The 25079-nt window shown below is 42.4% G+C and overlaps 1 protein-coding gene and 1 pseudogene across 2 annotated transcripts in view; one reads left to right on the top strand and one right to left on the bottom strand.

The window, feature by feature from the left end:
* ZCCHC14 (zinc finger CCHC-type containing 14) overlaps window positions 1-25079 on the top strand; it is a 162212-nt gene that overhangs the window by 119530 nt on the left and 17603 nt on the right. The window contains exons 11-14 of one of the 2 annotated variants that reach the window (XM_056525535.1): window positions 11295-11419; window positions 11829-11972; window positions 18320-18355; window positions 19753-21174. In XM_056525535.1, the coding sequence (XP_056381510.1) occupies window positions 11295-11419; window positions 11829-11972; window positions 18320-18355; window positions 19753-21174 (1727 nt within the window). The remainder of the gene's footprint in view (window positions 1-11294; window positions 11420-11828; window positions 11973-18319; window positions 18356-19752; window positions 21175-25079) is intronic. The other variant, XM_056525536.1, reaches the window with a different exon arrangement.
* On the bottom strand, window positions 7461-7557 carry LOC130278347 (U6 spliceosomal RNA; annotated as a pseudogene).

Below are 25079 nucleotides of genomic sequence, written 5' to 3'. Positions count from 1 at the left end.
CCACTCCCCAAGGCGCTCCCCCAGCGACCCAATGCCAGCAACTATTGGTCGAAGGGGAGGTGGAAATATACCTTTATGCACCTTGGGGAGTGAGTGGAACACTGGGGTAACTGGATTCTCTACAAATAGATATTCTTCCAGTTTTTTGTTGATTGCCCCCAGGGCTACACCCTCTTCCAATATTTTCTTAAGTTCCATTTGGTACGTTTTAGTAGGGTCATTTTTTAATTTACAGTAAGTTGATGTGTCCGATAACATATCCTCATTGAGTTGTTTATATAACCCTGAATCCAGAACAATAATATTTCCACCTTTATCGGCATTACGTATTACGATAGATTTATTCTCGGATAATTCCTTCAATGCTATACGTTCATTTTTATTTAGATTATCATAAACATTATGACCCTACTAAAACGTACCAAATGGAACTTAAGAAAATATTGGAAGAGGGTGTAGCCCTGGGGGCAATCAACAAAAAACTGGAAGAATATCTATTTGTAGAGAATCCAGTTACCCCAGTGTTCCACTCACTCCCCAAGGTGCATAAAGGTATATTTCCACCTCCCCTTCGACCAATAGTTGCTGGCATTGGGTCGCTGGGGGAGCGCCTTGGGGAGTGGGTGGATCACCATCTCCAACCCCTGACTAAAATCACCCCCACGTTCACACAAGATACTAAGCATGTGATCAATATCTTAGAAAAAATTGCGTGGGATGAGCAGTTGTCATGGGCAACCTGTGATGTCATAGGCTTATATCCATGCATTCCCTGGTCTAAGGGCCTAGAGGCCCTGTCCGTCCATATGGAAAAATTCAGCACATACTCCCCTGGTCTGCAGGAATTTATCACCATCGCCACGGAGTTTTTGCTTAAACACAACTACTTTGTGTTTGATGGTGGTTTCTACCTGCAGACCAGGGGAGCATCAATGGGTGCCAAATATTCCCCGTCTTTTGCAAATATCTATATGTTTCATTGGGAGCAGCTCTTTATTTTCAGTGATAAAAACCCATATTATGATAATATACACTGGATCAGTCGTTACATAGACGATTTATTGATAATTTGGAGGGGTACAGAGACATTATTTTCGGAATTTGTTAAGTATATTGGGAACAACAACTTAAATTTGGGGTTCACCTCACATTTCGACAAAAATACAATTAATTTTTTGGACATTTCGCTGATTAGTGGGAATGATGGTATAGAAATTCGCCCCTATAGAAAAGATACAGCCTCTAACTCTATTTTATTGGCCTCCTCCTGCCATCCACGACATGTCCTGGATAATATTCCCTATGGCGAATTATGTAGAATAAAACGTAACTGCTCTAGTGAGAAACAATTTAAAATTGCAGCAGAGGAACTTCATACTAGATTGGAGCAGAGGGGTTATAGCGAAAAAATACTAAAAAAAGCAGAAATAAGAATAGAGGGACGGGGGCGCGAGGAACTAGTATCCTATTCCAGTAGGCATCAAAATAGAAGGGACTCATACAAGGTTGGAGGCAAATTAGCCAAAAACACAATTAAAAATGAAAATATAAATCCGAGTAAAGATAGACCACCATTTTTCGTGACTTCATACAGTACTCAATTTGGACAGATTAAGAAAATAATAAATAGATATATTCCGGTATTAGAAACAGATCCAATATTAAGAGACTTATTATCAGAGGGTATTTCTATTGTGTCCAGGAGAGGCCCCACTATTGGAACCAGAGTCTCACCTAGTCTATTTACCAGTCAAAAGGAAAGTGTAAAGGACCGGGACTGGTTGAGGAATATAGGTAATCGCAAATGTGGTCATACTAGATGCATCACATGTACACACATGATAAATTCAAATACCGTAACGTCTTGCACAACAAATAGGACATACAATATACACCAGTATATCAATTGTAACACTAAATCCGTTACATATGTAGCAACATGTATTGCTTGTAATTTGCAATATGTAGGATGCTCGGGTAATTCATTAAAAGTGAGGTTTAGGAAACATATTACGGATGCTAAAAGTAGTTTGACAAGCATGTCTATGCTGTCACGTCACTTTAGGGAGTCCCATTCAGGGGACACCACCCATTTACGAGTATTGGGGGTAGAAAAAGTCACCTTAGGACCTAGGGGAGGCGATCTTAGAAAGAAATTATACAATAGAGAGGCACATTGGATGTTCCTCTTGGGAACAAGATTCCCGCAAGGGTTAAACAAAAGATTGGATTTAATGTTAACGTGTGCATAAATTGAATAAGAGAATATAGTTGATGTATACAATTTATTATTAATCACGTATGTCTAGTTCCCGGTCCAATGTGCATTCTTCGTTTCTTGTGAACATATAATAAATTTTGAATTGTCGCAAATTATAGGGGGATGTTCACACGGTGAGATGCACATTATGCGGTTATTGATCTATATATAAATATTTCGGATCTTGATGTGCAGGTATAGTTCAAATTGTTTATTTTGGTAAATATGTACCTCCAAATTAATATGAATATCGATAGTATTGATAAACTAGTTTTTAGACCATTCGAGATTGAAATTTAAATGTTACTCAAAATTTGAAACTTAAAGCCGCATTGCCTGCATCCTTGTGTGAACTCTCTCCGAACGATCAAATGTGATCATGATTCCCAATGCCATGTTTTGTAACCAACTGTTTTTAATTAAGATTCATGTGGTCATGTGACCAAACTCATGTGTATTTTAACCCGCATTATTGAGTGCATGTCTATCTACGACTAAGCACCTGAGTGTGCGAAACGCGTCAGATTGTGTCCTGCCTAAACGTGTGAATAAAGCCATTGACAAGTTTTACCTGCATCTTCCCGAGTGCCGGACGTTTTCTTTTCTGTGTGATATATATATATATATATATATATATATATATATATATATATATATATATATATAAAATATGCAAAAATAAAATGTCAATTCTGAATCCCCAGATGGTGCATATAATGTCCTATAGATCAAAGTTCATGGATATGCATAGACATTCAGGTGCAAAAACTGTCAACACAGATATACGGTGTAATACACAGTAATATGTGGCTGCACTGGTCATGTAGGAAATACTGTTCCAATACGTTACATGTACGATAAATAAGTTCAGAAGGTATGTATCCTGTAAAAAAAAAAAGGGCACAGCAATATGGTGTATCAATATGTACAGTTCTGTAAGTAAAAAGATATTCTGCAGGTTCCTGTTATGTCCATAGGTTCCTGTCCAGCTGGGCAGCAGCCTGGTGCAATGTCTTCTTTGTTCGCACTGCTGCCGGCACTTCCAGCTGTGTGGGGTGGCTGCTTGTCAGGCAGACAGTCTCACCCAGCGAGCGCACAGGAGCAGGAGCGTGTTCGCATTGGTGAGTGGGTTCGGTGTCCTCGTTGGTCCGGCTCCAATCCTGTGTGAGGCAGAGTGGTGCTGAACGCGCTCAGGAGAAAGAAAAAAGGTGCTAAGTTTGAATGCTGGCAAGTGATGGCAGTCTCTGTGTTGGTAGATAGTCCGTATCAGGCTTCTAAAGGGCAGTTGGTGATCTATGGTATAATCCTGGGGATTCAGGTAGAATCACTAGGGCTAGACGCGTTTCAAGAGACTACTCCTTTCTTCAGTAGCTGATTCATGATAGGGTTAGTGATCCTTTTATACTGTGCAGTGGTCTAAGGCCTAATTAGAAAAAAAGAGGAAAGTGAATTGCAGGAAAGTAGAAAAGGAAAAGAGAAAAGCAGGAGTGGATGGGAGGAATGGGGTTCACAGTGAGGGACATCTGAGCACAGCAGGAGGTTTGCTGCAATGTGTTATTGCCCATGAACTAGAATGGACTTGTGTATAAAATTTTATTATGGTAACATTAATACAGTAAAAATGAATCAAAGTAAATGAGAAATGGAGGATAGTAATAAAGTTTAATAAAAAAAAAATGTATATATGAATAAATTAAGTAAAAAAAAAAAAAAAAGGGTTAGCACAGCAGGAGGTTTGCTGCAATGTGTTATTGCCCATAAGATAGAATGGACTTGTGTATAAAATTTTTAATAATAACGTTTCAAGTGAGAGATGTCTATCAATGAGTTTATAAATATAAATCTAGTAATACAGCAAGTGAGAATTAAAATAAGTGAGGAATGCAGAAAAATAATAAAGTTAAAAAAATAAAAATAAAAAAGTTAGCACAGCAGGAGGTTTGCTGCAATGTGTTATTGCCCATAAAATAGAATGGACTTGTGTGTTAAATTTAGAATGATAAAGTTACAAGTGAGAGATGGATATCAATGAGTTTATAAATATAAATGTAGTAATACAGTAAGTGTGAATTAAAATAAGTGAGAAATGCAGAATAATAATAAAGTTTAAAAAAAAATTGAGGTTAGCACAGCAGGAGGTTTGCTGCAATGTGTTATTGCATTCCTCACTTATTTTAATTCTCACTTACTGTATTACTAGATTTATATTTATTAACTCATTGATATCCATCTCTCACTTGTAACGTTATTATTCTAAATTTTATACACAAGTCCATTCTATCTTATGGGCAATAACACATTGCAGCAAACCTCCTGCTGTGCTAACCCTTTTTTTTTTTTTACTTAATTCATTCATATATACATTTTTTTTAAATTAAACTTTATTATTATCCTCCATTTCTCATTTACTTTGATTAATTTTTACTGTATTAATGCTACCATACTAAAATTTTATACACAAGTCCATTCTAGTTCATGGGCAATAACACATTGCAGCAAACCTCCTGCTGTGCTCAGATGTCCCTCACTGTGAACCCCATTCCTCCCAACCACTCCTGATTTTCTCTTTTCCTTTTCTCCTTTCCTGAAATCCACTTTCCTCTTTTTCTAATTAGGCCTTAGACCACTGCACAGTATAAAAGGATCACTACATAAAGGACATAACTGCATAACAGGAACCTGCAGAATATCTTTTTACCTACAGGACTGTACATATTGATACACCATATTGCTGTGCCCTTTTTTCACAGGATACATACCTTCTGCACTTATTTATCGTACATGTAACGTATTGGAACGGTATTTTCTACATGACCAGTGCAGCCACATATTACTGTGCCTCATATTACACCGTATATCTGTGTTGACAGTTTTTGCACCTGAATGTCTATGCATATCCATGAACTTTTATCAATAGGACATTATATGCCCCATCTGGAGATTCAGAATTGACATTTTATTTTTGCTTATATTTTGCACATTGTATTTATTTATTTATATCGAATTTATCCTATTTATTATATCTTATTTTTCATTTTTGGAGGGGAATCGCAAGGGCCCTGCGTTACCCCCCTCCAGCTCACATCTACCCTTTTTGTATTTTATCAAATTTTTTTCATTAAATTCATATAATTTTTACTCTATGGTCTAATCTCTCTTTTTGCTCACCTCTATTATCTGAATGTACATAGTGCTCTCAATCTTGAGCCTTGTCCACATATGGGGTAATCTTGAGAGCATTTTACGTCCACATATGGGGTATTTCCTTACTCAGGAAAAATTGCGTTACAAATTTTGGGGGTCTTTTTTTCCTTTTACCTCTTGTGAAAATGAAAAGTATGGGGCAACACCAGCATGTTAGTGTAAAAAATAACATTTTATACAATAACATTCTGGAGTAGACCCCAACTTTACCTTTTTATAAGGGGTAAAAGGAGAAAAAGCCCACCAAAATTTGATATGTGGCCCTAAACTGTAGCCTTGAAATACAACAGGGCTCCGAAGTGAGAGATCGCCATGCGCATTTGAGGCCTAAATTAGGGATTTGCATAGTTACGGACCCGGATGCAAGAATTATACTTGCCTCCGATATCAAAATTACCCTACGGCAGTGCAGTTGCAAAACAAACAGCATGCCCGGACAGTCAATGGCTGTCTGGCAATACTGTGATTTGTTGTTTTGCAACAGCTGGAGGCTCCGTTTTGGAAACAGTGCCGTACCAGACATTTTTTATTTGGGGGAGGGGACTGTTTAGGGGTATATGTAGTGTTTTTTACTTTGTGTAGGTGTAGTTTAGTGTTTTTAGAGTACATGCAACAGCTGGAGGCACACTACTGCAACTCTCAGCATGCCCTTTGGCTGTCCGTGCATGCTGGAGGTTGTATTTATGCAGCAGCTGGAGGCACACTGGTTGCAAAACACTAAGAGTTTGTTACTAAACTCAGTGTTTCACAACCAGTGTGCCTCCAGCTGTTGCAAAACTTCAACTCCCAGCATGTACGGTCTTTCAGTGCATGCTGGGAGTTGTACTTTGCAACAGCTGGAGGCACACTGGTTGCGAAACACTGAGTCGGGTAATAAACTCTGTGTTTCGCAACCAGTGTGCCTTCAGCTGTTACTTAAAGCCGAAGGGCATGCTGGGACTTGTAGTTATACAACAGCTGGAGGCACACTACTGCATCTCCCAGCATGCCTTTTGGCTGTAGAAAAAATGTGCTTCCAGCTGTTGGGAGTTGTAGTTGTGCTTTCTGCTGTTGCATAACAACTCCTCCCAGCATGCCCTTTTTTGCATGCTGGGAGTTGTTGCTAGGCAGCACGGCCTTACTTCCTGCTGCTGCTTTGCCTGATCCTGCCTGACGCCGCCTCCGCTGTCTCCGCTCTGAGGTGAGGACTCCCCGCACCTGCTCTTGCCCTCCGGAATAGGGGTTAAGCAGGTGCTGTTAGGGACACCCCCACAGCAGGAGTCCTGATTCGTCGGCTGGTAACGGCCGTCGAATCTGGACGATCGTGAGGTGGCACCCAGTGCCACCTCACTCCTGCTGCTAAAGGGTGATTGATGCCATCTCGGACGGCACTATCACCCTTTTTTTTCGGAATTCCCACGGACTTACAGGTAAAGGGGTACTCCCGTGGAAAACTTTTTTATTTATTTTTTTTTTTTTTAAATCAACTGGTGCCAGAAAGTTAAACGTATTTGTAAATTACTTCTATTAAAAAATCTTAATCCTTCTAGTACTTATTAGCTGCTGAATACTACAGAGGAAATGGTTTTCTTTTTGGAACACAGAGCTGTCTGCTGACATCATGACCACAGTGCTCTCTGCTGACATCTCTGTTCATTTTAAGAACTGTCCAGAGTAGGAGAAAACCCCCATAGAAAACATATGCTGCTCTGGACAGTTCCTAAAATGGACAGAGATGTCAGCAGAGAACACTGTGGTCATGATGTCAGCAGAGAGCACTGTGTTCTAAAAAGAAAATAAGTTCCTCTATAGTATTCAGCAGCTAATAAGCACTGGAAGGATTAAGATTTTTTAATAGAAGCAATTTACAAATCTGTTTAACTTTCTGGCACCAGTTGGATAAAAAAAAAAAAATGTTTTCCACCGGAATAACCTTTAAGTCCCAGGACATCAGGGCGTACCTGTTTGCCCTGGGTCCTTAAGGGGTTAAATATTATACTTACCTCCTCGCCCTCTCAGAGCAGCGGCCCTGGATTTGCAAGTCATCCTTGCGCTGGGGCCTTGCTAATCTTCTCTGTATTGTTCCAATTTTAGTATATGTGCTGTCAGAGCAGCGGCCCTGGTGAAGGAAGATCTGTGATGGTCACCATCTGCACTTTATGGGATTTTACTTTTTGATTAATCCTCCCACTGTCAGCTTGTGTCCCGCTACTGTCAGTGAGGACAAGCTGGGAGTTGTAGTTTTGCTAATGCTAGGGGAGATGTGAGCAGACAGCAAACTCAGGGAGGGGGCCGAGACCTGTACAGTGAGGCCACGCCCCCTCCCTTTGAGAGGAATTCAGACTATTGAGATAAATTAAAAGTGTAATTAAATAAATAAATAAAGGTGCTAGACACATAAAAATTATGTACATGGTCAGGATTAGGTACTGAGTGATATATTAAAAAAAAAAAATTTTGTTGGATCTGACGGGTACGCTTTAAGAATTGACATGTAAATTCTTCCTGTGGAAATTTCACACAAAATTTCACACAAAATTAATCCGTGATTTCCCCATCAAATCCTTTTTTAGCACTATAAATATGAGACTTGTTTACATTGCGGAATCTAAATTATACAGTGAGAATCTTCTGACTATTTAAAGGGGTTATCCAGGAATGGAAAAACAGAGCTAATTTCTTTCAAAGACTGCTCCCTGTCTATCTCCAGGTCGGGGGTGGATCTGCAGCTCCGTTCCTTTGAAGTGAATGGAGCCAAGTTGTAATACCCAAAGTGGAGACAGACAGGTAGCGATCTTTGAAAGAAATTAGGTCTGTTTTTCGATTCCTGAATAACCCCTTTAACCTGGCAGAATGTGCCAATGAGCAGATACTGAAAATGGAGTCTGATTTCTTTCTAACTTAATATAATATAACTTAATCTCCTTACTACTGGGGTGACACACTGTAACAAACCTCCTCCTCATGTAATCTCCTTACTACTGGGGTGACACACTGTAACAAGCCCCCTTCTCATGTAATCTCCTTACTTCTGGGGTGACACACTGTAACAAACCTCCTCCCCATGTAATCTCCTTACTACTGGGGTGAGACACTGTAACAAATCTCCTCATGTAATCTCCTTACTACTGGGGTGACACACTGTAACAAACCTCCTCCTCATGTAATCTCCTTACTACTGGGGTGACACACTGTAACAGATCTCCTCTTCATGTAATCTCCTTACTACTGGGGTGAGACACTGTAACAAATCTCCTCATGTAATCTCCTTACTACTGGGGTGACACACTGTAACAAACCTCCTCCTCATGTAATCTCCTTACTACTGGGGTGACACACTGTAGCAAACCTCCTCCTCATGTAATCTCCTTACTACTGGGGTGAGACACTGTAACAAACCTCCTCCTCATGTAATCTCCTTACTACTGGGGTGACACACTGTAACAAACCTCCTCTTCATATAATCTCCTTACTACTGGGATGAGACACTGTAACAAACCCCTTCCTCATGTAATCTCCTTACTACTGGGGTGACACACTGTAACAAACCCCCTCCTCATGTAATCTCTTTACTACTGGGGTGACACACTGTAACAAACCTCTTCATGTAATCTCCTTACTACTGGGGTGACACACTGTAACAAACCTCCTCCTCCTCATGTAATCTCCTTACTACTGGGGTGACACACTGTAACAAACCTCCTCTTCATGTAATCTCCTTACTACTGGGGTGACACACTGTAACAAACCTCCTCCTCATGTAATCTCCTTGCTACTGGGGTGACACTGTAACAAACCTCCTCCTCATGTAATCTCCTTACTACTGGGGTGACACACTGTAACAAACCTCCTCCTCATGTAATCTCCTTGCTACTGGGGTGACACACTGTAACAAACCTCCTCCTCATGTAATCTCCTTACTACTGGGATGACACACTGTAACAAACCTCCTCCTCATGTAATCTCCTTGCTACTGGGGTGACACACTGTAACAAACCTCCTCCTCATGTAATCTCCTTACTACTGGGGTGACACACTGTAACAAACTTCCTCCCCATGTAATCTCCTTACTACTGGGGTGACACACTGTAACAAACCTCCTCCTCATGTAATCTCCTTACTACTGGGGTGACACACTGTAGCAAACCTCCTCCTCATGTAATCTCCTTACTACTGGGGTGAGACACTGTAACAAACCTCCTCCTCATGTAATCTCCTTACTACTGGGGTGACACACTGTAACAAACCTCCTCTTCATGTAATCTCCTTACTACTGGGATGAGACACTGTAACAAACCCCTTCCTCATGTAATCTCCTTACTACTGGGGTGACACACTGTAACAAACCCCCTCCTCATGTAATCTCGTTACTACTGGGGTGACACACTGTAACAAACCTCTTCATGTAATCTCCTTACTACTGGGGTGACACACTGTAACAAACCTCCTCCTCCTCTTGTAATCTCCTTACTACTGGGGTGACACACTGTAACAAACCTCCTCTTCATGTAATCTCCTTACTACTGGGGTGACACACTGTAACAAACCTCCTCCTCCTCTTGTAATCTCCTTACTACTGGGGTGACACACTGTAACAAACCTCCTCTTCATGTAATCTCCTTACTACTGGGGTGACACACTGTAACAAACCTCCTCCTCATGTAATCTCCTTGCTACTGGGGTGACACACTGTAACAAACCTCCTCCTCATGTAATCTCCTTACTACTGGGGTGACACACTGTAACAAACCTCCTCATGTAATCGCCTTAGTACTGGGGTGACACACTGTAACAAACCCCATCCTCATGTTATTAACTTACTACTGTGGTGACATGCGACCTCCAGCTCAGCTCAGCCCCGTCTCCTCTACAGCATCACAGAGGTCTTTCAACCCCTATTACATCTATCCTGCACAGTCACATGATGGTCACATGATAGTGACATCATCACAGGTCCTATACCATTAGTATCTTGGCTGCGGAGGGAGGGAGTAATGTGACAGCGCTGCGCTCATGACAGCAGGTAACTAGATGGAGGAGCGCAGCCCCACCAGTGTTGTCATAGGGCTTCCTAAAAAAACAAAGCTGTGGCTGCAGAAGGGTGCACTATAGGCAGCTGCCTTATATGTCTATGTGGTGCGCTGGACCTGCTTACAAGCGGGACAGAAGGGGGAAGTTCTGGTACAGCGGGACATGACATGGATAACGGGACTGTCTCAATCAATCAGAGACAGTTGGTGGGCCCCCAGTGGTCAGTGAGTGACAGACAGTCACTCACTGAACACACAAAAAAAAGTCCGGGGCTGCGGGCCCCTTACCCGAGTATGGGTTGTACCCCCCTGACGGCGGCCCTGTAAATAGTTGACTCTGCAAGTTGCAGTAAATTTGAAATAATGTTCTTTGGGCATAGAAGGAAATCAAAAGAAAATGGAAGCACATTCTTGGTTCTCGATAAGTTTGCGACCTCTAAAGTAGTCAATGAAAATGTTATTCGGTGACCTCTAGCAAAGAAATGGTGAAGAATCCGCACACAGAAGGGGAATTAAAGAAAATCAGCATTTTTAAAATGGTGGTCTTATGCAAAAGCCCACCTGTGTGAGCAGTTCTGGGTTTAATGAAGCTTTCAATAAATCTGACCCATCTGAGGCTGCCCGTGTGGCTGCTTTAGAAATTTATGCTAGGTTAACTGTTTGCAGGTGTAAAATTGCAGTAAATTCAGTGTGTGAAGAGGGTAAGCTAAACCCACTTGGTAAGCACAACACACCTCTGTACTCTTGTAGCCAATACTTCATCTGATACATGTTGGAAGGGTATGAGTTTTCACCATTGTATTCTATGTTCCAATCATTAGAGAGAAGTCTGAAAAAAGGTGTCTAAATGCAGCATTGTGTACCTTCACCAGCAGTGGAGTCGCAAGGGTTCCCCCTACCAATCATGTGGGACCTGTTCAAAATGTCCATTGCACCCATTCTGCAGGTAAGACTACTTATTTAGAGTCATCTGCTTGGTCACTGCTTTCTATTCTGTGCTAGAAGAAGATAGGATTCAAGGCAGCATCATAGTTTGTGTCTGGGAAAGCATGATGCGGATTCATAAAACAGTGCATTTCCTGTGTCTACCATGCTTCTGCAGTAGCAGAGCTCCTTATTACTTTGCAAATAATGCTGCCGATACATGTTGAAAACAAAACTGTTTTCATTTATTTTTTGGGGCGTGTCATCATATAATACATGTATAAAGTGAAGGTCTTGCATAAACATTTGACTCTAATGAGATCAGAGCTTGTCCATTGGCCATTAATCATATTTGCTAGTAATCAGTGAGTGCTGACCTTCATTGCCAGCTGACAGTACCTATTTTAAGAAATGTCACATTTTTGTTCTAGAACTGTCTGTAGATGTGGATCCCACAGCCTCTCAGATGCCTCAAGAAGGCAGCTCATCATCAGAGTATTCCAGCTCTCCATCGAGCCCAATGGGACTCCAGACCCGAGAAGAGAGCTCTGATAGTGCAGAGGAAATGGACAGACGTAAGGAATCTGATACCATCTTTTGCTCTTAATCATTTTTTTTAAACAGATAAAGAAAAAATCCCCCATTTCTTTGAACCAGTAGTGAAGCTGGTCATACATATTAATAACGTTGGGACCCACTGATTATGCAGGAATGGCTAACTATGTAATGGTTAGCCATCTCCCCCAAAAGCAGATGTCAGTGTAGAGAGAGGTCGGCATTTGGATTAATGGGAGATTAAATGGGTTATCCGGGAAAAAACTTTATATATATCTATATATATATATATATTTAAATTAGCTCACCACACCACCTTCACAGGTAGTGTGTCCTGCAAAACAGCTCAGGCTCCATTTAAGAAGTCTCAGAACTGATTGGGATTTATGCCAGGCCAGAACTCTCTCCAGAAGGAAAGAGGACCCATCTGCAGACAGCTGTTTATATACAGTGGGGATCAAAGTTTGGACACCGCAGGTAAAAATTTGTATTAATGTGCATAAAGAAGCCAAGGAAAGATGGAAAAATCACCAAAAGGCATCAAATTACAGATTAGACATTCTTATAATATGTCAACAAAAGTTAGATTTTATTTCCATCATTTACACTTTCAAAATAACAGAAAACAAAAAATGGCGTCTGCAAAAGTTTGGCTGTCTGTCACGCACTGCTCTTTTAAGGTCTATCCATAGATTTTCAATTATGTTGAGGTCAGGAGATTGTGAAGGCCATGGCAAAACCTTCAGTTTACCCCTCTTGATGTAATCCCCCATGGATTTCGAGGTGTGTTTAGGATCATTATCCATTTGTAGAAGCCATCCTCTCTTTAACTTCAGCTTTTTCACAGATGGCATCAAGTTAGCATCCAAAATTTGCTGAAATTTTATTGAATCCATTTTTCCTTCTACTCGTGAGATGTACCCTGTGCCACTGACTGCAATACAACCCCAAAGCATGATTGATCCACCCCCCATGCTTAACAGTTGGACAGAGGTTCTTTTCATTAAATTCTGTTCCCCTTCTTCTTCAAACGTACCTTTGCTCATTCTGGCCAAAAAGTTCAATTTTAACCTCATCGGTCCACAGAACTTGTTTCTAAAATGCATCAGGCTTGTCTATATGTTCATTTGCAAAGTTCAAATGCTGATTTTTGTGGTGAGGACGTAGAAGAGGTTTTCTTCTGATGACTCTTCCATGAAGACCATATTTGTACAAGTATCTCTTTATAGTGGAATAGTGTACCACAATTCCAGTATCTGACAGATCTTTCTGGAGGGATTGTGCAGTCAAAGTGGGTTTTGAATTGTTTTTCTCACAATCCTGCGAGCTGTTCTGTCTGATATTTTTCTTGGTCTTCCAGGTCTTGCTTTAACTTCCACTGTTCCTGATGACTGCCATTTCTTAACCCCTTGGGGACCAAGCCCATTTTGACCCTAAGGACCAGAGCATTTTTTGCAATTCTGACCACTGTCACTTTAAACATTAATAACTCTGGGATGCTTGTACTTATGAATTTGATTCAGAGATAGTTTTTTCGTGACCTATTCTACTTTATGTTAGTGATAAATTTTCGTCGATTCTTGCATTTTTATAACTTTGAAGCTCCCTGCTTGTAAGGAAAATAGACATACCAAATACATTTTATATATTGATTCACATATACAATATGTCTACTATATGTTGACATCATAAAGTTGACATGTTTTTACTTTTTGAAGACATTAGAGGGCTTCAAAGCTCAGCAGCAATTTTCCAATTTTTCAAGTAAATTTTTAAATCTGAATTTTTCAGTGACCTGTTCACTTTTGAAGTGAATTTGAGGGTCTTTATGTTAGAAATACCCCATAATGGACCCCATTATGAAAACTGCTCCCCTCAACGTATTCAAAATGACATTCAGAAAGTTTGTTAACCCTTTAGGTGTTTCATAGGAATAGCAGCAAAGTGGAGATGAAAATTCTAAATCTTCATTTTTTTTTTACACTAACATGTTCGCGTAGACCCATATTTTTTATTTTTACAAGGGAGAAAAAGCCAAATGTGTAACCCAATTTCTCTGGAATAAGGAATTACCTCATATGTGCATGTAAAGTGCTTTGTGGGTGCACTAAAGGGCTCAGAAGGGAAGGAGCGACAATGGGATTTTGGAGAGTGAATTTTGCTGAAATGGTTTTTGGGGGGCATGTCGCATTTAGGAAGCCCCTATGGTGCCAGAACAGCGAAAAACACCCCACATGGTATACTATTTTGGAAACTACACCCCTCAAGGCACGTAACAAGGGGTCCAGTGAGCCTTAACACCTCACAGGTGTTTAACGAATTTTCAATAAAGTTGGACATGAAAATAAAAAAAAAAAGTTTTTTTTCACTAAAATGCTGATGTTACCCCAAATTTTTCATTTTCACAAGGAGTAATAGCTGAAAATGTTCCCCAAAATTTGAAACCCCATTTCTCTTGAGTAAGGAAATACCACATATGTGGATGTAAAGTTCTCTGCGGGTGCACTAGAGGGCTCAGAAGGGAAGGAGCGACATTGGGCTTTTGGAAAGCGAATTTTGGTGAAATGGTTTTTGGGGGACATGTCACATTTAGGAAGCCCCCCATGGTGCCAGAACAGCAAAAAACACCCCACATGGCACACTATTTGGGAAACTACCCCCTCAAGGAACGTAACAAGGGGTGCAGTAAGCATTTACACCCCACTGGCGTTTGACAGATCTTTGTAACAGTGGGCTGTGCAAATGAAAAATTACATTCTTCATTTTCACGGACCTTTGTTTAAAAAATCTGTCAGTCACCTGTGGGGTGTAAATGTTCATTGTATCCCTTGTTACGTTCCGTGAGGGGTGTAGTTTACAAAATGGAGTCAAATGTGGGTATTTCTTTTTTTTGCGTTTATGTCAGAACCGCTGTAACCTGCAGCCACCCCTGTGCAAATCACCAGTTTAGGCCTCAAATGTACATGGAGCTCTCTCACTCCTGAGTCTTGCTGTGCGCCCGCAGAGCATTTTACGACCACTTATGGGGTATTTCCCTACTTGGGAGAAATTGTGTAAACATTTTGGGGATCTTTTTCTCCTTTTACCTTTTATAAAAAGAATGGGGCAACACCAGCATGTTAGAGTAAAAAAAAAAAAAATTTTTTTTACACTAACATGCTCGTGTAGACCCCAACTTTAGCTTTTCATAAGGGGTAAAAGGAGAAAAAGCCCCCAAAATTTGTAGCGCAATTTCTCCCGAGTACGGAGATACCACATATGTGGCCCTAAACTGTTGCCTTGAAATACGACAGGGCTCTGAAGTGAGAGAGCGACATGTGCATTTGAGGCCTAAATTAGGGATTTTCATAGGGGTGTACCCGGATGCAAGTGTTACACTTGCCTCCTCCACCAAAAATACTGTACGCCAGTTTTCCCCAAACAGGGTGCCTCCAGCTGTTGCAAAACTCCCACTCCCAACATTCCTGGACAGTCAATGGCTGTCCGGCAATACTGAGGGTTGTTGTTTTGCAACAGCTGGAGGCTCCGTTTTGGAAAAACTGGCGTACAAGACTTTTTTTATTGGGGGGGGGGGGGGGGGCGACAGTGTAAGGGTGTAGTGTATGTGTAGTGTTTTACTCTTTCTTTAGGGATAGTGTAGTGTAGTGTTTTTAGGGTACATTTACACGGGCAGAGATTTACAGTGAGTTTCCCGCAGCAGCAGAAAATTAGCTGCATCTCATACTTGAAGCGGGAATATTGCTGTAAACCCGCCCGCATGAATGTACCCTGTATATTCATGTGGGGGGTGGTGGGGGGGGGGGGGGGCAAAACTACAACTCCCAGCATGCACTGACAGATCATGCATGCTGGGAGTTGTAGTTATGCAACAGCTGGAGGCACACTGGTTGGGATTGGAAAACACTGAGTTAGGTAACAGACTACAGCAGTGTTTCCGCACCACTGTCTGTTTCCTAACTCAGTGTTTCCCAACCCATGTGCCTCCAGCTCTTGCAAAACTACAACTCTCAGCATCCAAGGTCTGTCAGCGCATGCTGGGAGTTATAGTTTTAAACATACATAGAAAAGTACAGAATGCGTAAAAAAAGAGGCACTGGATCACTATAGAAAGGCAGGTATAAGTCTGTGTGAGATATAATATACCGAAATAATCACATGAATAGATGTCAATAAGGGTTATGAATACAGGTAAACCGCAGTATAGGACTGTGACAAACGTGTCAAATGAGAGAAAACATAGCCCAATGCCCAAGCAAATAATCAAGAATGCCAGACCATACCTACCAACCCCAACGATCGTTTCGCTTCTAAAATGCTTCCTGATTGATTTGACTAAAACCACCCCAGGCATTTGCACAGGTTGCCTGCTGAATGATTTCAGCAGGCATCCCGTTCCGATCCCCATCCGGCTAGCGGATCCCCAACAGGTTAATTACATTCCGAACAGAGGATATTGACATCTGAAAACGTTTTGCTATCTTCTTATAGCCTTCTCCAGCTTTGTGAGTGTCAACTATTTTCAGTTTCAGATTTCTAGACAACTGCTTAGAAGAACCCATGGTGCTGATTGTTGGGGCAAGGTCAGATGAGTCTGGACATTTAAAACCTTTGAGATTGACATCACCTGGTCTTCCCAGATGATGATTGAGAACAATCCATGACACTGGCAGGTCTCAGCTTTGCAAAGGGGGCGGTGCATGCTATAAATTCTGTAGGGTGCCCAAACTTTGCATACGCCATTTTTTTGTTTTCTGTTATTTTGAAAGTGTAAATGATGGAAATAAAATCTAGATTTTTGTTGACATGTTATAAAAATGTCTAATCTGTAATTTGATGCCTTTTGGAGATTTTTCCATCTTTCCTTGGCTTCTTAATGCACATTAATACATTTTTACCTGGGGTGCCCAAACTTTTGATCCCCACGGTGTGTGTGTGTGTGCTCCAGAAAGTTAAACAGATTTGTAAATTATGCAAAAACAAAGATAAGCATGCACTTACCGCCGGTAAGCTGCTGCGGGCTCCGAGTCCAGGATCACCACGGCATAGACGTAGACGGTAAGGGGCGCTCAGAAGCCTCTGAGCGCCCTTTACCGTCTACGTCTATGCCGTGGTGATCCCGGACTCGGAGCCCGCAGCAGCTTACCGGCGGTGAGTGCATGATTATCTTTGTTTTTGCATATATCGATACTTTACCTTGTGCGTGCACCCCGCAGGTGCTGCTTACATATTGAAGTGAGTCTGGATGCTCCTAGCGGTTACCTCGTGGTATCGTATGTTTGCTTTTTCCACCTATTTGGTTTGCTACCTGGTGTGCTCTCTCCTTGGATTTTCTATGGAGATTTGTAAATTACTTCTATTAAAAAATCTTAAACCTTTCAGTACTTCATGTGCTGCTGAAGTTGAGCTGTTCTTTGTCTAAGTGCTCTCTGATGACATCTGTCTAGGGAACGGACCAGTTTAGAAGCAAATCCCCATAACAAACCTCTTCTACTCTGTGCAGTTCCCAAGACAAGCAGAGATGTCAGCAGAGAGCACTGTTGCCAGACAGAAAAGAACAACTCAATTTCAGCAGCTGAGAATTATTAGAAGGATTAAGATTTTTTAATAGAAGTAATTTACAAATCTGTTTAACTTTCTGGAGCCATTTGATCTGGAATACCCCTTAAAGGTGTCAGGCAGTGGCTTAATCCTCTTTACACATTCAGGGCACACATGCATACTCCGGCATTCATCCAACAGGTATCTAGCATATATGGTCTGCTTAATGTTAACTGAGCTCTCTACCGATCAAGAGAATGAACAGGGGGAAGCATTAGGAAGCATGCTTCGCTTCCTGGCTCACAGTGATCTCTCTCCAGCTTTCTTGGCCTGCCTCCTAGACTTAGACTTATACAAATGCAGGGTGCAGATTGCTATGAACTGGGGAGTGATGTGCACTACCGCTTGCTTATCTCCACTCCTCCTCCAGGTCATGTTGGTCTCAGCACTGGCTCACAGTGATCAAAACTTTTGACATACCTCTGACATGTCAGACATTTTCTCTGAAATCACAGATGTGAGCTCTGTAGACCTTTCTCTACTAAAGCCTGTATCTTCAGGTTTTATGAATTTCAAATAAAGCTTCAAGTTGTAATTCTTCATCTGGGTGAGTGCCGCAGTTTCTCGTCTTTCACAATTTAAGACTGTACTATGAAACACTAAATCATAGCAAGACGAGTGTTGTATATCACTCCTAAATAAGTTGCATTACAAAATTTACAGCTTTTAGATATTACTGTGCTGTTAGATTCAATCTATTGCTCCTTGTTATCAGCCTGTAGTTTTGCTGCCATCCATTGACTATATAACTTTGATTACCTTTGATCAGCCACTTCAAGATGTAAAGAAGCAGACTTTAGAAGAGGTAAATACACTGCATTGTTCTCTGATATAAACCATTTGGGGCTGGGGGTGGCTCACTTTAGGACAGGTGATTACAGTCTATAGTTTCTGTTTAAATGCCATTTCTGGTAGAGGAGAGGCTGTCTGTACTGTTCTTCAGTGGGATTAGTGGCTGAAAGTATAGAAACTCACCCTACCCCATGCTGACTACTTAATGTCATATCTTAAAGCGTACCTGTCAGATCCAACACATTTTTTTTAAATATATCCCTCAGTACCTAATCCTGACTGTGTACATCTAATTTTTATGTGTCTAGCACCTTTAGTTATTTTTTTATTACACTTTTAATTTAGCTCACTAGTCTGAATTTCTTTCAAAGGGAGGGGGCGTGGCCTCACTGTGCAGGTCTCCGCCCTCTCCCTCAGTATGATGTCTGCTCACATCTCCCCTAGCATTAGCAAAACTACAACTCCCAGCTTGTCCTCACTGACAGTAGCGGGACACAAGCTGACAGTGGGAGGACTTTTCCTCCAGCTGTGAGCCCTGCGCTCACAGCTGTCAATCAAGGAAGTGTGTCCATAACATAGGTGATAATGCATGGACACAACAGGACTAGTATGTGTCCAAGCAGGCAGGGGGGGCAGTTCTTTGACTGGCTTTTTCAGTATGAAATACTGAAAACTTTCTAATGAAAGCAATTGCAAAACCTATTGGTACTGCATGCTTTACAACATATCAAAAGTTTTTGTATCCTACAGTGCCCATTTAAAGGACAACTGCAGTGGTAAACATTTATATATGCCCGTGCCTCAAAAATAAACAAAATAAACTTATACATACCTTCTTACGAGCCCCCATTTGGTCCGGCACAGGCCTCACGGTCCGGCAGTGCCGACGTCATTCCCCTTCCTGGGGACGGGGACGCTGCAGAGCCGTCGGCGTATGTCCCGCCCTGGCCTTTGATAGGCTGAGCCTACTGTCATGTAAGGAGCTCTGGCCGGATTCTTACATGACAGTGGGCCCAGCCTATCACAGGCCGGGGCGGGACATCGCCATGGCCAGTGATACACCGACGGCTCTGCGGCGTCCCGGTCCCCAGGAAGTGGAATGACGTCGGCACTGCCGAACCGTGAGGCCTGTGCCGGACCCACGGGGGCTCGTAGGAAGGTATGTATAAGTTTATTTTGTTTATTTTTGAGGCCAGGGCATGGGCATATATAAATGTTTACCACTGCAGTCATCCTTTAAATTCTGAGAACCTCCTGACACACATACATCATATGTTAGACTGATATTAATTCCCCTATTATACTGTTGCTAGTTTTATTTTTATTTTTTAAATGGCTGTTTGTATGGCTTAGTTGTGCTTTTATTTACCAGTTTATATGCCAGACAGCTTAACCCTATTTATGTTGTAGGTCTTGGAAGGCACTCGGAATGCTCAGAAAAGGATAAGTCTGTCTTGCTGGTGAATCACTTTACATCAAGTTCAGTTCGTCCAACAGCTCAGGTTTTACCAGTGCAAAATGACAGCAGTTCCAGCCCTTCAAGCCATCATCCAGTACCGCTTCAGATCATAGCTGGGGCACCGTCTCACATTGCTCCCCTTCACCTCATGAGCACTTTGCACAAATCAGACCGGGGTAGCACAGAGATTAAAATCCTTCAATCATCTCCACACTCCATTTTGTCTTCAGAAGACAGAAGTAAACCTTCATCTGGATCCAGAAGTGGAATGAAAATAGAAAAGAGTTTTGGAAACATGCTTCTGGATGTCAAAGCATCTTCCAGCCCATTACAACCTGGTCAGATTCTTTCCATAATTCCTGATGGCAGCTCCATTCAACAGACTGTAAACTTTGGTGTACGGGGCAAAGTGGGAAATACTCTATCTGGGGAGAGGACGATAAAATCAACTCAACAGCAAGCCCTAATGGTGGAGAGCAGTTCCCCCGCCACCATGCCATCCACTCCAGTCTTCCATGTGACCCGCACACCAGTGAAGCTTCTTGTATCATCTTCAGATTCTTCTGTGGTTGGACAGATAACCTGCACTAGTGTCTCTCCTGCAATAATAAACCCCAGAAGTGTTCTGTATACAGCCAATACCAAAGTTGCCTTTTCTGCTATGAGTGGCATGCCTGTAGCCCAAATGTCCGGCAACTTCTGCGCAAACAGCAGTGCCACCACCAGCAACCATGCCTCTACGTCATATAGTAATGTGACAAACTTGCCAAGCTGCCCTGTCCCTAGCTCGAGCCCTTCAATGTCCTCTACATCTGAAAACAGTTACTACAGCGGCAGTGGCAATGCACCAACCATGAACATTCAAATTTCCAACCAGACTCCCAGCCACCACCACGTACACCATCAGCAACAACAGCCACCACAGGCGGGGTGCACGGTCTGTAGCTCCTGTGGCTGCAGTGGCAGTTGTGGGTCTGGTGGTGTCACTGTCAATTATGGTAACTATTTCCAGCATCAGTTTTCGACGCCCTCAATGTTTCCCTTCTCCTTCATGCCCTTCAGCCCAATGTGCAATAACGGATACATTAACACTCAGCAATACAACAACAGCGGTTCATTTCCTGTAGTGCACACACCATACAATAACAGCTTGAATCCAGATTCTATGCTAACGGGGCAACCCAGCTTTTCCTTGCCTCCGATGCAGAACTTTATAACTGGCACAGCAGGGGTGTACCAGCCTCAGGGCATGATGGGAACCATTAATGGCACAGCTCACAAAAAGAGTGGGAACATTTCATGCTATAACTGTGGTGTCAGTGGCCACCGAGCTCAGGACTGTAAACAGCCATCAATGGATTTTAATCAGCAAGGTAACGTGTTCTCATCTACAGCTTTAAGTACATTGCACTTCATCATTTTTACATTTTTAAAGGGTTTTTTCAGGATAATAACAGGCTTTTAAATTTAACACTTGTAAACAAAAAACACTGTGTTCCACAGTGCTGAATATCGCTTCATGGAAACACTGTAAAGGCACCCAATCTTTACCTCACCCTGCTCCTGACCCTTCAGTCTGTGCTGTGTACCCATCACCTTCATGCAATATACTGGTGATGTGTATATTGCACAGACTGGGAGGAAGGGTAGAGGCAGAGCACTTCTGTAAAGTTTTGTGTGGCGTGAAATTACACACAGTAGGCTTGTACAAATTTTTATTTGTCTATCTGAGGCTCGCAGAAATTCATGTGTTTGTCACCAAAAGCTTGACATTCCACGGTAATACGGCACATGGCTGATCAGGCCTATGTCTGGCATTAACCCTTTATATGCAGCGATCAAAGTTGATTGCGGCATCTAAATGTGGGAAATATAGTTGCCTGCTAACTCAATGAGCTACATCGTGAGGATGGGTGGAGGGTCCCTACATCTCTGTCTTGTTCGATCTGTGCTCCAATAGTGCAGGCATCCTGCACTAATGGAGCGCCGATGACACCCCTGTATACAGAAAATAATAATCAGCATACTGATTTTCATACAAAAGAGGAGTAAAGTGAAACAAAACCTATACAGTCATGACCGTAAATGTTGGCACCCCTTAAATGTTGGCACCCCTGAAATTATCCAAAAAATTAAATACTACTCACAGAAAAGGATTGCAGTAACACAAAAAGGAGGGGAAAAAAGCAAATTGGACATAATGTCACACCAAACTCTAAAAATGGGCTGGACAAAATTATTGGCACCATTTCAAAATTGTGGAAAAATAAGATTGTTTCAAGCATGTGATGCTCCTTTAACCCCTTAAGGACCCTTGATGTACGCGTACGTCATGACACCCTGGTACTTAAGGATCCATGACGTACGCGTACGTCATGGAGAATTCCGTTCCCCGCTGTGCGCCAGGGGGGATTGGACTGGGATGCCTGCTGAAATCAGGCATGCCGGCGATTGCTGCAAATCGCAAGTGAATTCACACTTGCGATTTGCGCGATTCCAGGTCATACGGGTCTATGGTGACCCGGAAAATAAGGGGGATCGGGGTTGTCTAAGACACCCACGATCCCCCTGAAGGAATAGGAGCGAGGTGGCAGGGGTGCCACCCCTCCTATCCCTGCTAATGGTCGTCAAGAAGCAACGACCAATAGCAGATCGGGGGCGGGGGGGGTTAACTTTCGGTTTCCCCCTCCTGCCCACCCACAATAGGCGGGGCAGAACGAGGAAACCGACAGAGGACCAGCACCGAAGATCCACTTACCCATCCAACTGCGGCACGCGGCGATGTCGTGCGGCTGGCTCCCTGGATCCTAAAGAAGGCGGTGAGTTGCCTAACAACATCTGGAGGGCTAAAGTTTGGGACCACTATACAGAGGTCTCTAAACTGTAGCCCTCCAGATGTTGCAAAACTACAACTCCCAGCATGCCCAGACAGCTATTTGCTGTCTGGGCATGCTGGGATTTTTAGTTTTGCAACATCTGGAGTGCCACAGTTTGGAGATCACTGTGCAGTAGTCTTTAAACTGTAGCCCTCCAGATGTTGCAAAACTGCAAATCCCAGCATGCCCAAACACCAAACAGCTGTCTCTGCATTCTAGGAGTTGTAGTTGCATAACTACATTTCTGAACGCAGTTTAAGATAGCTTTATTTTGAATCCAGCTATATGGACAAAGTATGACAGAAGGGCAATAGTTAGCTTGCTTAAAACTTAACTTTTAATATTATTTGATATAAGATAATGGGTCCTCAAAGTGAAAAAATAACAATAAGTGTAGGTGAAGAAAGAGCTCAGATAAATGTTATAGGGCTCAATTCTTCCCTTAATAAAGCAAAAATTTCTACATTAAATAAGCTGTGTCAGTATACACAATTACAATGTAAATAATCCCAACGTGTTTCCCCCCCTCCAAAATAGGTAGTAGGAGCTATGCAGGGTTCATCAGGGGATACAAATGTAGGAAAGAAATTAAACCAAGATATGCAGCTGTGGTACAAAGCCGCCAGTTAGTGTAGAAAATAAGATGTCCGGTCCGGTGGGGACCACTCACTCAGACCCTAAGATAGCTTCCTTGATGCGGGATAAATGACCTGGGTGGCCGTATGATTATGGCAAGTCCCCTCCTGGCAGCAGCAGGAGGGCAGTGCTTGCGGGTGACATATGTGAGTAGTACCCCGCTGGGCTGATAATTAATTGGGGTGGAGCAGAACAGCACTGGCGGGTAACATGATTTTGGGGGGGGGGGGGAGCAGAACAGCACTGGCGGGTAACATGATTTGGGGGGGAAGCAGAAAAGCGCTGGCGGGTAACATGATTTGGGGGGGGGGGTGAAAGAAATACCGTTATATACCGTGGAACCGTCATAAGTTACAAAAAATACCGTGATACACATATTTGGTCATACCGCCCAGCTCTACCCCTTACTTTTTATTTTCACAAGAGGTAAAAGGGGAAAAAAAAATTATAATTTGTTACGCAATTTCTCCTGAGTACGGAAATACCCCATATGTGGGTGTAAAATGCTCTGCGGGCGCACAACAAGGCTCAGGAGTGAGACCGCACTATGTACATTTGAGGCCTAAATTGGTGATTTTCACAGGAGTGGCTGATTTTACAGCGGTTCTGACATAAACGCAAAAAAAAAAAATACTCACATGTGACCCCATTTTGGAAACTACACCCCTCACGGAACGTAACAAGGGGTACAGTGAGCTTTAACACCCCACAGGTGTTTGACAAATTTTCGTTAAAGTTGGATGGGAAAATGAGAAAAATATTTATTTTTCACTAAAATGCTGGTGTTACCCTAAATTTTTCACTTTCACAAGGGAAAATAGGAAAAAAGCCCCACAAAATTTGTAACCCCATTTCTTCTGAGTACGAACATACCCCATATGTGGATGTAAAGTGCTCTGCGGGTGAACTACAATGCTCAGAAGAGAAGGAGCGCCATTGGGCTTGTGAAGAGAAAATGTGTCCAGAATTGAAGGCCAAGTGTGTTTACAAAGCCCCCCTGGTGCCAGAACAATGGACCCCCCCACATGTGACCCCATTTTGGAACCTACACTCCTCATGTAATGTAATAAGGGGTACAGTGAGCATTTACGCCCCACAGGTGTCTGACAGATTTTTGGAACAGTGGTCCGTGAAAATGAAAAATTTTATTTTTCATTTGCACAGCACACTGTTCCAAAGATCTGTCAAACGCCAGTGGGGTGTAAATACTCACTGCGCCCCTTATTAAATTCTGTGAGGGGTGTAGTTTCCAAAATGGGGTCACATGTGGGGGGTCCACTGTTCTGGCACCACGGAGGGCTTTGTAAACGCACATGGCCCCTGACTTCCATTCCAAACAAATTCACTCTCCAAAAGCTCATTGGCGCTCCTCCTCTTCTGAGCATTGTAGTTCGCCAGCAGAGCACTTGATGTCCACACATGGGGTATTTCCATACTCAGAAGAAATGGGGTTACAAATTTTGGGGGTAATTTTCTACTATTGCCCTTTGTAAAAAAAAATGCAAAATTTGGGGGAAAAACTGCATTTTTGTGAAATTTTTTTATTTTTATTTACACATCCAACTTTAACAAAAAGTCGTCAAACACCTGTGGGGTGTTAAGGCTCACTGTACCCCTTGTTACATTCTTAAAGGGGTACTCCGCCCCTAGACATCTTATCCCCTATCCAAAGGATAGGGGATAAGATGTCAGATCGCCGGTGTCCCGCTGCTGGGGATCCCGGGGTTCGCTGCTGCAGCACCCCGCTATCATTACTGCGCAGAGCG

The sequence above is a fragment of the Hyla sarda genome, chromosome 6 (assembly GCF_029499605.1).
Source record: "Hyla sarda isolate aHylSar1 chromosome 6, aHylSar1.hap1, whole genome shotgun sequence".
Lineage (NCBI taxonomy): Eukaryota > Metazoa > Chordata > Amphibia > Anura > Hylidae > Hyla > Hyla sarda.
This window is presented reverse-complemented; position numbering and strand designations above follow the sequence as displayed.